The sequence below is a fragment of the Thamnophis sirtalis genome, unplaced genomic scaffold, assembly GCF_051295495.1.
Source record: "Thamnophis sirtalis isolate CommonGarterSnake01/CBP01778 unplaced genomic scaffold, rThaSir2_p1.2 scaffold_3, whole genome shotgun sequence".
NCBI classification, from domain to species: domain Eukaryota; kingdom Metazoa; phylum Chordata; class Lepidosauria; order Squamata; family Natricidae; genus Thamnophis; species Thamnophis sirtalis.
In genome coordinates, this window is record NW_028261383.1 from 160,459,110 (window position 1) to 160,472,932 (window position 13,823).

Genomic DNA, 13,823 nt, shown 5'->3' on the forward strand with positions numbered 1-13,823 from the left:
ACATTTTATTGTCAAGTTGATAGACTGCAATTCACCTCATCACCAGGGATCCTGACTATTGTTTCCTGGGATTCTGTTGTCGTTCACATTAAAATAATTGTAACAGCAAGAATATTATTATCATTTAAATTCGAGACATAGAGAGTAATTTGGCATGATGTGTGAAGTCATAGACTCAGTTGGAATTAAATACTCTGAAATATTTGGAACATTCTAATTACATTTAAGAATTGTTATGAGCAAAAAAAGAAAGTCAGGTGGGATCAAAAGAGCTACTAACATGGTTATATTTCCAATGATTTTGGAAATGTCTACAGCAACACTAGTAAGAAATACAGCTTTGCCCAATTATTTCTTCGAACAAAAACTCACCATTTAAAACAGAGATTGGGGAAACTGTGTGTCTAGATTGTCAGGGCCAAAAAATCAACAATTATAAGTCCCTTGTATGAAAATACCCCAATCTAAGTGAGTAGAGAACTAACAGCTCAATATTCTTTGCCTTTGCTTTGCTGTTTTGGTCATGGCTTGGGGGAAGGAGTGGGGGGGGGGGAGATATAAATTTTCCTACAGTCAATCTTCCCCAAATTGTTTCTCAATTTATATTGGATTAATGGGGAGCAGGGGTGAGGTGGGGAATCTCTTCCCCTACAGAGGACATGGCTGCTGTGGTAGAAATTGTTATTACCACTCCGGGAATATCTGAATTCAAGTTTTTAATGAATAGGCTTTCATGAAAATACTCCTGTCTCATTCATAGTATGTAGCTGTGACTCTCCTTCTACAAATCAATAAAGGCCCCTCAAATTACGTCTCCTCTGAGGTGCATGAAATTTCACTATTGTGCTTTTTGTTTCAATCTCTACTCTTCTCCGCTCGCCAACCCTTTGTTGAGAGAATCCCCCCCCCTTCTTGCTTGGATTGACTCTAGTTCTTCCTTCTACAGCCACTTCTCACTGATTTCCTCTGTCCCCTTTCCACACTGAAAAATAAAGGTGTGAAGCCGGGAGAAGATGACCAATCAAGTATCATAACTCTCATCTCTGTCTGCTGATGATAACAAATATGTTTGCAAAACACCCTTCAGTAATTCAGATAATATTTTAAGAAAACTTTCAGCTGGTATCTGTCAGGGCTGCTTCACTTAGTAACCAAGAAAGAAACCACTCAACTCCATTTTGCAGAATTAAGAGTACTTTTACTGGTTATAAGTAAATAGAAGCTAAGCTAAGCTGGATCTGAGATAAAAACGTGTGCAAGAATATATATCAATGTATGACCCAATTCCCTCCCCTTGGTAACCCCAGCCCATAGTCCAATCCAATTACTCCACAGGAGTCATGTGGGAGACATCTTCAAAAACCATCATCAGGTTGGTATGCCGGACAGTTGACCTTGGTGGGAAACTCCTCTTCCCGCTACATGCGCAGTAGATGGTGAGAATAACTCCCTTTTCACAGTCCTCCTGTACAGAATATTTCCCACACCCAAAACCATGCCCCCCCTCCCTGTTTCAATGGCAGCCGAAAAGCAAGCAGCAAAACAGAGGCTGACATCCGGCCCTCCTTCAGGAAAAGGACATCATCCCTGCAGAAACAAAAGAAAACTGTCAGCCTCTGCTTTGCTGCTTGCTTTTCGGCTGCCATTGAAACGGGGAGGGGGGGCATGTATTTGGGTGTGGGAAATATTCTGTACAGGAGGACTGTGAAAAGGGAGTTGTTCTCACCATCGACTGTGCATGTGGCAGGGAGAGGAGTTTCCCGCCAAGGCCAACTGTCCGGCATACCAACCTGATGATGATTTTTGAAGATGTCTCCCACATGACACTTGTGGGGAAATTGGATTGGACTATGGGCTGGGGTTACCAAGGGGAGGGGAATGGATCATGCATTGATATCTATGCTTGCGTGCGCTTTTGCTCAGATCCAGCTTTGTTTAGCTTCTATTTATTTATAACCAGTAAAAGTACTCTTAATTCTGCAAAATGGAGTTGAGTGGTTCCTTTCTTAGTTATTAAGTGAAGCAGCACTGACATTAAGCTGAATCTCGGAGCTGACACCTTCCGAGGGGGGTGAACCCAAAACCTGAAAGATGTCCCACCAAGGCAGCGATCAAGAAGAAGATATGGGAGCAGCTGCATCCTCCTGCCCTTTAGAGATGGAGCGAATGGCTGGCATGCACTTGTAAGAACGATCCGTTCCGCCCAGATGAACATGGGGAGTGGGACGGAAAGATGACCCCGAAGAACCTCTGACTGGAATTACTATGAGGAGACCCAGACAACCAGCGGCTGACTGGCGTGACTCTGAAGAGGAGAATCTTATGATGTACCAAGTGATGAAACTCTTTGAAGGGGCGTGGGAGAGGCGCCGAGCCCGTGAGAGTGGACTGGAGAGAGAAGCCGATCTCCAGGAAAACAAGGGGAAGTGTACAGAGACTTTATTTGACCCGAGAGAAGCTGGAGGGATCGAAGGGGGAGCTGAACAAGATGACCCAGCTCCGACCCCAATCACTGCAGTTAGAAACATCCCAAGAGGAGGGGGGCCCCCCGCAGACGCCGGATGGCTAAAATTCCTCCTTTAAGTGTAAAATATGGGGGGGGGGGAGACCCAAAAGATTTAGGATTCTTCGTCGTTCAAGTATGGGATTATATGCAAATATATGGTGATGAACTGGCCAATGACGAAGCGAAGGTAAGAGTTATTACTATGGCTTTGGAAAATAAGGCAGCAGCATGGATGATGGGCTTGTATAATGCTGATTCCCCCCTACTGAGAGACTATAATGGATTTATGGCCGCGTTGAGAAAACGCTTTGATGATCCACTCACAGAGCGTAAAGCAAGAATCAAATTTAAAACTCTTACCCAGGGGAAGAGGCCAGTAGCTGACTATATACAAGAATTTTGTGAGCTATCAGCCTTTATGAGGGGTTGGTCTGAAGAAGCATTGTTGGACCATTTCACTGATGGGTTAAACAAAGAAATTTACCAGCACTGTGTGAACTGGAGCCCCACCTCCCCACCCATAGACTGCAACCCTGGTATGAAGTGGCTGCTGATATGGAAATTGACTTAGCCAGGGAGAATTACTAGGAAGATAGCAAGAGCAAAAAACCCCCGCCTGCCAACACCCCCCCCCCAGGAGCCCCGAAAGGAGGGAAAAGTGGGTCTGCAAGCAAACCAAAACCCTTTGTGTGTTTCCGCTGTGGGAAGGAGGGGCATCGCGCCACAAATTGCCACACCAAGATGACCCAAAAGCTCTCTCCTCGGAGAGAGAAAAAGCTAGAAAAACCTCCCAGCAAGAAAAGAGAACCTGCCATGAAGGAGGAGGAACCTTCTCAGTGTTTCCGCCCTGGTGAGAGGGGGGAGGATTCCCCTTGGTCTTCGGAAGGAAGCGAGAACGATTCTGATGACAAACGCTTGGTAAGTTCCCGATTGGGACCCATGACTATTCCGGTTAAGCTAAGGGTGCCCTCTTCTGGCGCACAAGAAAAAATGCTGGCCCTTTTAGATTCCGATGCACACGATGCATTGTGAGCCCAGAAATAGTAGAAAAACTGGGATTGAAACTTAAAACTCTGAAAGTTCCAATTGCTTTTTGCCAGCTGGATGGTTGAATTGCGGGAGGGAGCCCTGCTCATTTTATAACTGAGCCTATTGATATGTGGATGGGAACCCACCAAGACACAATATGTTTTATTGTGGCCCCAGGAATGGCTCGGCCCCTTATATTAGGATTGCCCTGGCTGCGTAAATGGAACCCACACATAAATTGGAGGAAGGGTTGGTTACGCATCCGGTCTGCTACGCCCCCTGAGAAAGAAGGAGGGCTCCCGAACCAAATGAAACAGACCCCAACCTGGCAGCCAGAGGGCAGGAGAAAATTGAGGGGGAGGAAAAAAAACCGAAAGAGTACTGGGACCTGAAAGATGTTTTCAGTGAGAAGTCTTCTGATAAATTACCCTCACACAGGGCCACTGACTGCAGCATTGATATTCTCCCTGGGGTGAAACTCCCTAAACCTCAGATTTATTCAATGACCCCTAGGGAAATAGATGAATTAAGAACATTTATTGACAAAATTTGAAAAGGGGATTCATTGAACCTGCTAGGCCCCGAGTGGCTGCTCCAGTTTTGTTCAGAGTAAAAAAAGATGGCTCCTTTCGCTTGAACGCGGTGTGTATCCAGAACCTCTACCCATTACCATTAATGAAGGGCACTGGCCAATGTTCCCTCTAATTTTTTTTCAGCGTGAGCAGAAAAGTATAGTGTTTGAGCGGCACATTTTCATGCCTAAGCACCTGAATTTTTTTCACAGATGTCACCTAAGACGACAACGAAATCAGTATTATTTGAAACTCAAAGTTATGTTTATTCAAGGTACCCCCTTAATTTAAAGTGCTATATAATATCAGTATCACTTAACAACGGTCCTGCTTAGCAACCGAAATGTTGGCTCAGAAAGTCTGGCATTTGAAGCACGCAAATCTTAAAGCTGTTGTTACAAGATCCTTGCACCCCTAACCCTTTAGAAAAAAAACCCAGGGGTCTTCAAACCTGACAGCTTTAAGACTTGTGGACTTCAACTCCCAGAATTTCTCCTCTAGTCATGTTGCAGCGATGTCATCTGTGTGGATCTGCTCCATCTTGGTTTTTTTCACTGGGGGCAGGGCTGCCGCTGAAGATGCCAACGAGCCCCTCCACCCCCAAAATAACTGCTGCCGCCTCCTCCTCCTCCTCCAACAGCACCACTACATTTGCTGCCCAGCGCTGCAGCTGAGGTGAAGCCGCCAAAACTCCCACTGGCGCCCCTGCCCATGGGGCCGCGGCTGGCACAAACTACCATCAGTCGCTCCGTGCTCATCAAAACAAGTCTGGGGAGGTCCTTTGTGGGCGGCCAGTTCTAGTCGCCTGCAAAGGACTTCCCCACATTTGCTTTGCCGAACACAGGGCGACTGACGGTAATGAGCGGTGCAGCCGGCGCCTAGGTGGTCCTAGGAGACCAGCTGTGCCGCGTAAGCTCCTGCCACTGCCCCTGAGCCTGTGCTAATCCTAGATTTTGTGAGGCCCCTGCGTGGCAGTTAGAAACTGCTGCGCGGGTTTTTCTTGCCACATGCGCGGTCCGCGCAGCCGCGCACCTTAGAGGGAACAGTGATGTTGGCCCAGCTGACAAGGGAAAATTTTTCACAAAGTTAGATCTGCGAGAGGCCTATTACCGAGTCAGAATTAAAGAAGGGGATGGGTGGAAAACTGTGTTCAACTGCCCTCTTGGTTGTTTTCAATTCCGCATGATGCCATTTGGATTACAGGGGGCACCAGCCGTTTTCATGCAATTAATAAATGAAGTTTGGCATGACCACCGTTACAAAGGCGTGATGGTCTATCTTGATGATATCCTTATTTACACGGAAATACGTGAAGAACACGTGAAACTAGTTCGTTCAGTGCTGAAAAAACTTTGGGCAGCAGAATTGTATACTAAATTGCCTAAATGCGAATTTCATCAGGAGAAGGTGGATTACCTGGGATATCGCATCTCCCACAGAGGTATAGAGATGGACCCAGCAAAGGTCCAAACGGTCACTGAATGGGCGGCCACCTGCACCCGCAAACAATTGCAAAGTTTCTTGGGTTTTGCTAATTTCTATCGTCAATTTATTCCTTCATTCGCCAAAATTGCCCTGCTAATTACGAACCTCCTAAAATCAAAGGGGGAGGCCAAAACTAGGCCGGGTAAACCCTTGAATTGGACTATGGAATGTCAAGCTGCGTTCAAGAAATTAAAGCGACTTTTTGCAGCTGAACCAGTTTTAAAACACCCGGACATGAATTCACCGTTTGTGGTCCAGGCGGATGCTAGTGATGTTGCAGTGGGGGAGGTGTTGCTGTAAGCAAATGCTGATGGAAAGTTACAACCCTGCACCTACACCTCTCGGAAGCTAACCGAGACAGAGGGGAGATGGGCTATATGGGAAAAGGAGGCTTTTGCAGTTAGGTGGGCCTCGATTACATGGCGACATTTCTTGGAGGGGGCTAAACACCCTTTTGAGGCGTGGACTGATCATAAAAATTTGGAGGCATTAAAGACCCCTGGAAATTATCCCCCAAACAAATGAGATGGGCACAACATTTCAATAGGTTCAATTTCACTTTGAAGTATATCCCAGGAGGGAAAAACTTTATGGCTGAAGCTTTGTCCTGGCTTCCTCAATATAACAGCTCAAAGCTTAGTGTCATCCACCCAGTCATCCCGGCGAAAAGCCTCACTGCTACGGTTGTTACCAGGAGCCAGACCAGTTCCGATTTGGAGGTCACAAAAGACCTCGTTACTAAACTCAGGGAGGGCCTTGAATCTGATGAATGGTTTAACCAACATTCAGATGAGTGTACCATGAATGATGGTCTGGCTTGGATTGGGGCTAAATTGTATGTTCCCGCAACCATTAGGACTCTGGTTCTTCAACGTGCCCACGATTCACGCATGGCTGGGCACTTTGATTTTGTGAAAACCCTGCATCTCATTAAAAGACAATTTTGGTGGCCCTCATTAAAGAAGGACATTGAGTCTTATGTGGCCAGTTGCCCCACATCTGTTACCCCGAAACGACACCGGGAAAACCCCAGGGTTTGCTCCAAGGCGTGGCCCGTCCTGAGGTACCTTGGAAAGAAATATCTATGGACTTCATTGTTGAATTACCGGAGAGTCAAGGAAATACGGTAATTTGGGTCGTTACAGACTTGTTTTCCAAACAGGTTCATTTTATTCTTTGTTCCAAGATCCCATCCGCTAAATCCTTAGCTAAGTTGTTCATTACACATGTATATCGTCTACATGGTGTACCGGACCGTATCATCTCTGATAGAGGGGTCCAATTCTATGGAGTGGAGTTGTTGCCTCATGCTGAGGTGGCGTATAACAGTGCACAGCAGCACGGGATTTACCCCATTCAAAATAGTGTTCGGACATGATTTTGTACCCATCCCCGAGGTGCCACGAGAAAAACCAAAAACCATCATCAGGTTGGTATGCCGGACAGTTGGCCTTGGCGGGAAACTCCTCTTCCCGCTACATGCGCAGTAGATGGTGAGAATAACTCCCTTCTTACAGTCTCTCCTGTACAGAATATTTCCCACACCTAAATACCATGCTCCCTGTTTCAATGGCAGCCGAACAGCAAGCAGCAAAACAGAGGCTGACATCCATTTTTGTTCATTTGTTCTTTCTTTTCTTTTCTTTCTCTCTCTCTCTCTCTCTCTTTCCTTCCTTCCTTCCTTCCTTCCTTCCTTCCTTCCTTCCTTCCTTCCTTCCTTTTCTGTTCTGATGATAATTTAAAGCAAGATGCCAAGGAAAATTTCCCATTCAAACTGAGAAATGAAGACAGGTTCCTCTTCAGCTCAGCTGTCTCCCAACCACAGCACACTCTCACTCACAACGCGCCACTCACTTTTGCAGGACTTCCCATCGCTGCCAAGGCTGAATCCTGAACGGCACCGGCAGGTCCGCGTCTTGTGACTGTTTCCAAGAAGACAGATGTCAGAACAGCCTCCTGGTTTTCCAAACTGGTCCACTTCACAGGCATGGCTCCTCACTAATAACAAAGAACTCCCTGTCAGTTCATGTCAACAGGTATTTATTACAGTTTTATTCTGTTTGTGATATTTAAGATTGACAATGAGCAACAGGGACATGTAGAGACATCCTTCATGGTTATCCCATAATTATGCAACAGTAAAGAACTAATGCCTAGAGCTGAATTGTTGGAGATACGCTGGAACAAGGTCAACAGCTATGTGCATTTTAATTTATACATCTATTCATACTATGTTTTATTTATTTAGTGTCTTCAAGTCAGTGTTGACTGCTAGCAACTGTTTGCTTGGCAAGGTTTTTCGGAAGTGGTTTGCCTTGCTTGCTTCCTAGGGCTGAGAGTGATTGACCCAAAGTCACCCACTGGGCTTTATGTCAAAGGCATAAAAACAATCCATAACTCTCCTGGTTTCTAGCCTGATGCTTTAACCACTAGACCAAACTGGCACTCAATTCAAATAATGCACGTTCTTCACAAATAACTCTTCCTGATTTCAATGTGAGTAATAATCACAGCACCTCCTTCTTGTTAACTAAAAGGCTTACAAGCTCCTGAAATATCTACCCAGCATACATCTATCTGGAATTTCAGAGCAAAGAGAAATCATGTTCTTGGGGGGTGGGGAAGGGGAGTCAAAGGCAGGGCAAATATTGGCCTGAGCAAGTGGGATATTTCTTGGGACTTATTTGTTTTCAATACAAATATTTGTACAAGTTTATCATAAACCATAAGCTCAGTGTTTAGAAACTGTGAACAAAACAGCCGGCAAATATACGTGCAACTAAAAAGTCAGCAAGCTTAAACTGTTTACGATTTTAGGATGAATAATTTGGGAGGGTGAGTGTGAGGGGGAGGGTGTGTATGTGTGTATGTGTGTATGGAAGAGCAGGCTGCTTGAGAAGATCACAGGGATTTGAGCTGCCTTCTTTCCCTCCCATTTGAGTCTTTTTTCCCAGTGTCAGCAATAAAAGCAGCAATTCTGACACAGGTGTCAGAGGAGATGCTTGTTTTTGAGCTTTGCAGTCACAAGCAAACTGAGTACAGCAGCCAAAAGGGAAAAAAAGTGTTTTCCCTTCAGAGGCAGCAGATAGCCCAAAAAAGTGAAGTATAGAAGTCCAGTAAGACAAAACACAATGCAAAAAAAGCCCTCAACATATTCATCACTGACCGAAAAAGAGAAAGAATTTCAGAGAGAAGGTTTAGGACAGAATAGGCTTAAGAAAGAAATGTTGATGCATACTAGTAATAGTATAAAGCACAGTGTATAGGTAATTGTACTGTGTTTCTTTGAAAATAAGACAAGCGTGGTCACCTCATGGCTGCTGCTGCTGTATTGCAATTATTTTTACAGGAAGGACTTATTTTCAGGGGAGGGCTTATTTTAGTGCTTGCGCTTAACACCCAATTGGGCTTTCTATCCGGGGAGGTCTTATTTTCAGGTAAACAGGGTAATATAATATAACGTATTTTTCAGAGTATAAGACACATCTTTTTCCCTCTAAAAAGAGGCTGAAAATCTGGATGCGCCTTATACACTGAATACATTTTTTGCTTCCTGAAACCCCGCCCCTTCACCAAAATGGCTGTCCATAGCTTTTAGGGGGCTTCCAAGAGCTCCTGGGGGCTGGGGAGGGCAGAAATGAGCGAAAAATGGGCTGTTTTTGGCAACCTTGCAGAGTGCAAAAACTTTTTTTAAAATTTGCCTCTTTAAAACCTTGGTGTGTCTTATACTCCGGTGCGTCTTATACTCCGAAAAATATGGTAGGTTATTGAATAGCAGTATCATAGACTATTGCATAGAATAGGAGAAGGATGGCCAATTATTTTTTTCGAGGAGCCACATGAGAAACTGGCTGCCATCATCATAGAACTGACAGGGGCAACGGGACAACTATGGCCCCTGGGCTGTAAAATGAAAAGGTCTGGTATAGATTATACAATATAGTTGATCCTTCTCTAACTTTCTCTTTTTCTAGAAGTAGTGCTAGAAGTACCACAGAGTGTGGGGCTATACCAATGTTTCAGGGTTATGATGAAATTCTGACAAGGCATGAAGGAACCTGGATTTCAGCTTTATTTCACAAAACATATTTTCAATATCATAGGTGTTTTAAAGAAATTGGAACACCTGCCTTGTTCCTTGTGGTATAATGTCCTTCTTTGCAGCTGGGATTACAGAAATAAAGTTAAAGAACGAAGTGATTTAGTCTAGAGTCAACCAATATGAAGAGGGATGAAGCCTCACTTCGAGCAATAACCAAAGCGCTGACACAGTGTCCATGAAGGAAAGTACTTGTGTTATGGAATAGCCACTTATTATACCACTAAGTACTGAGAACTCTCATTTTTAAAAAACTTACTCTAAAAGAGATATTTGAGTCTCTAAGAATCCCCTGACTAGAAATTACAAACCAATCTATTGAAGAATAAAGATTGTAAGTGGTGCAATATACTGTTCCAGGCAGATAAAGGATCTCCCGAACTTACAACAAAGTATTGAAGATGAAAACGGGGTTTCTGGCACAAAGATTAGGTACAGTGTAGTGCATTTTTTCCTCCTAACCAAACAAAGAAATAACTGACAGAATTAACATGTGTGGTGCACAATTTGGTGTGTAAGTGTTTTAAAAAATGCATTTGCTTTCTGACATTCAAAGTGTTTGTGTAGGTAAACATGAATATACTGTATAAACGGGTACCACTGAGTATGAAAGAATATGACTGAACTAAAGCCACATGGGATCTTGTGGCAGTGGAGATATTGGGACCAGAAATTTCTGGTTTGTTCCTCACTTTCTTAATCATGATCTGAAAGGGAAAAGCCATGGGAAAATGTGAATAAACCCCTTAGTTCTATCCCTCACATCATGTAGAAAACATGTTTGCATATCTCACAGCATCTCAAAAACAGAAACTTCCATATACTTTTGATGTGCAATAACTTGCTTTGATTCACCTACTAGGCTGAAGTAGATAATAAGTTATCATGGTTCACCTGCAATGAATACCTTCCTCAAACTTAAATACCTAGAAGATGAGTTGTTAGAATATTGTTAGATAATTCTTGAAATGGTTTGACGGTGAACTTTCTAGTTCCAGAGATTTGGTTGTAGAAAGTTGCCAAACCAACCCAAGATCAGACAGGCTGGCAGATTCTGCAGGATGAACACAATGTTCTTCCTGGAATTTCCTGCAAAATTTTCTCCCCAGAATGGAACTATTTGCACATGCCTAGGAAATTCTCACAAAGCTCAGCTCCCATTGAACTTATACAAGAATGATGCAAAATAGCCTTTCCAAATCCCAGTTAAGCAAAAGCAGTCCCCAAGAATATTTGCCGCAACACTTTCCTTAAAGGCCGAAAGAAAAATTGAGACTTGCTATCTTAAACGTTAGCAGAGATTAAATGCAAGTTTATTCTGATTGTTGTTCTATTTTTCTTCTCAGGTCAAGATTCCTAGAAAATGTAAGGAATAAAGCTGGTGAGGCAGGAACCCAAATTTCCCAGAGGAGGCAGAATCATTATGCAAACACTGAGTGGTTACATCCCACTTTCAAGGTCAGAAAGAGAGCAAGCAAATTTCCATTGACTCAAAAGGTGGTTACTGTGTATTCCAAATAGAATATCTTCTATCTGCACATCATTCTTTCGTATCCATAGTGAAATAATTAAACTAGCTCTGTCACTGTGCCATGAAAAAGAGCCGAGGTGGCCCAGTGGTTAGGGTGCAGTACTGCAGGCCACTTCAGCTGACTGTTATCTGCAGTTCAGCGGTTCTAATCTCACCGGCTCAAGATTGACTCAGCCTTCCATCCTTCCGAGGTGGGTGAAATGAGGACCCAGACAATGGGGGCGATATGTTGACTCTGTAAACCGCTTAGAGAGGGCTAAAAGCCCTATGAAGCGGTATATAAGTCTAACTGCTATTGCTATTGCTATGATGGCACAGTGGTTAGAATGCAGCATTGCAGGCTAATTCTGCTGATTGCTAGCAGTTCGATCCTGACCGTTTCAAGGTTGACTCAGCCTTCCATCCTTCCGAGGTTGGTAAAATAAGGACCCAGATTGTTGGGGGCAGTATGCTGACTCTGTAAACCCCTTAGAGAGGGCTTTAAAGTACTGTAAAGCAGTATATAAATCTAAGTGCCATTGGTATTGCTATTACCACCATGAAGCAAGTTCTCAAATATGGAGTAAACAGTCTGGACAATCTGAGTTATATTACTGCGTCTGAAGCTACAAGAGTCAGAATGATATTGGTGACACCCAAATTAGATAGAAAGAGGCTAACAATAAGGGTGTTTAAGACTGCAGGCTTATTGTAACATGAGTCTTCATAATCATTAACCTCATTCTTAAAACTTTCAACACAACCAAGTACATTCTGTTTAACAAAATCCATCTGTCACTTAGCTAACATCATTAAAATGTTGCAGTTTTATCCTGAGGCTATTTTTCCAAAGCCAAAGTTTTAGCTTTGGAGCTTTGGTGCTTTGGTATTATATTATTGAATTCCTTTTTAAGGTCATAGCAGCGTATCTTCTGTTAACAGCTTGGAACAACCAAAGAAGGCGTGAAGATGGATGTCAAATGACCACACTATAACATAGCTACTTGCTAGAGATGGGCAGCTATAGAAATCGAATAACCACATAAATAAACAGGAACAAGACTGTACAGTAATGGCTCCAATCACCACACATCCTAAGATGGCATTACCCATTAAAATTATCCTTCCTTGAATTAAAATTATTATAGATAATCCTCCCAAACATATTTTGGTTCATAATTTGAGGCAATCCCACTGCCACAGAGGAAAATTATGAATGGACATAAAGTGATCCTTAATTATAGCCATCTGCCTATAAAGAAGTACATATTGCAGAACAGCTGTTCTAAAGCTGTCATGGAAAAAAGGTCTCATACATTTTACTCAGATCAACATATCATATAATAGAGGTTCCACAAAAACAGAAAGAAGGTCCAGAGCATCAGAAAAGCAGAGTGATAAAAGACTTCTCTAAACTATCACAGCCCTAGATCAACCACATGTAGGGGTGACCCATCAGCCATTCTTCTACACATTGGCAGTCAATCACTTTCCTCCACATATGTGACCTTAACACATATCTGGAATGTCTATACAGCTCCTTGGGACATTAAAAGTACAGTGGTTGGCAGATATGAATGAAAACAGAATATGGGAAAGAAACAGCTGAGGCCTTCTTAGTGATACTAAAGGAGTAAGGTATGACCTGAAAACTGGTTACCCTAAATAAGGCCATACTGAAAACAGCTGGGATAAAAAAGCTGAGATCAGTAACCATCAATGGATTACAAATAATGGATAAAGCCTTCTGATGCGGTGCTAGAATTGGATGCAAAGGTGTCTAAATGGAGTCTATATTCATATTCTGGTGGATTACTTTAATTATATCATTCTGCTAAATATGCTTGTGGGAATATATATGCATACATAGCTGTATTTTCCTGACCATTTGCCTGGAAAAAAAGCCCAGTTTTATTTCCTTTCACAGAGGCCAGTGATAAAAGGGACTTTGAAAGTCAAACAGAAACATTATACAAGCAGCTAACCAAACACACCCTGTCACAGTTCCCTCCTTATCCCCAGACATTATAGATTTCCCTTATCTACCTTGGGATTGCCGTCGTTGGTGATAGACATGTAGAGCTCCGCCTTTATCCACCCGTGTAACCACTTGGAAGTCACTACTGTTGAAACGATTGACCCGGATGACACTAGTTTTCTGCTGAGTATTGGCATTGTCGGAATTGGTGGCATACAGGTAATTCTCAAAGACAGTCAAGCCGTAGAGATGCTCTATCTACAAACAACAAATGTGGTTTGAAAAAAATGATGAGGCTAATGGGTATAACTGAAGATCTGTTTTCCTTTATTTCAAAACATTACAATTCAGATTCCAAACAGAAAAGGACCAGGTAGGCTTTTCAAATTCTACTGATTCTCTATATTATTTATAATATTTATGTCACAAATTCCCATCATTCCACAATCCTCTAAGACAGGTATGGCTAAAAAAAACTGAGCTTCATTGCTAAACAAGAACTTGAAATTCTCTGAACTAATCTTTAATTATGTTTTCCTAACAGTGCATGAGAAGAAATACCTATGGAATAATAGAATAACAGAGTTGGAAGGGACCTTGGAGGTCTTCTAGTCTAACCCTCACTCAAGCAGGAAACCCTATAC

The 13,823-nt window shown here is 43.0% G+C and overlaps 1 protein-coding gene across 1 annotated transcript in view; it reads right to left on the reverse strand.

The window, feature by feature from the left end:
* LRP1 (LDL receptor related protein 1) overlaps positions 1 to 13,823 on the reverse strand; it is a 338,552-nt gene that overhangs the window by 132,912 nt on the left and 191,817 nt on the right. Inside the window, exons 10-11 of the mRNA XM_087710610.1 lie at positions 13,248 to 13,437; positions 7,447 to 7,590 (exon numbers count right to left, since the gene is read on the reverse strand). Of these exons, the coding sequence (XP_087566736.1) occupies positions 7,447 to 7,590; positions 13,248 to 13,437 (334 nt within the window). The remainder of the gene's footprint in view (positions 1 to 7,446; positions 7,591 to 13,247; positions 13,438 to 13,823) is intronic.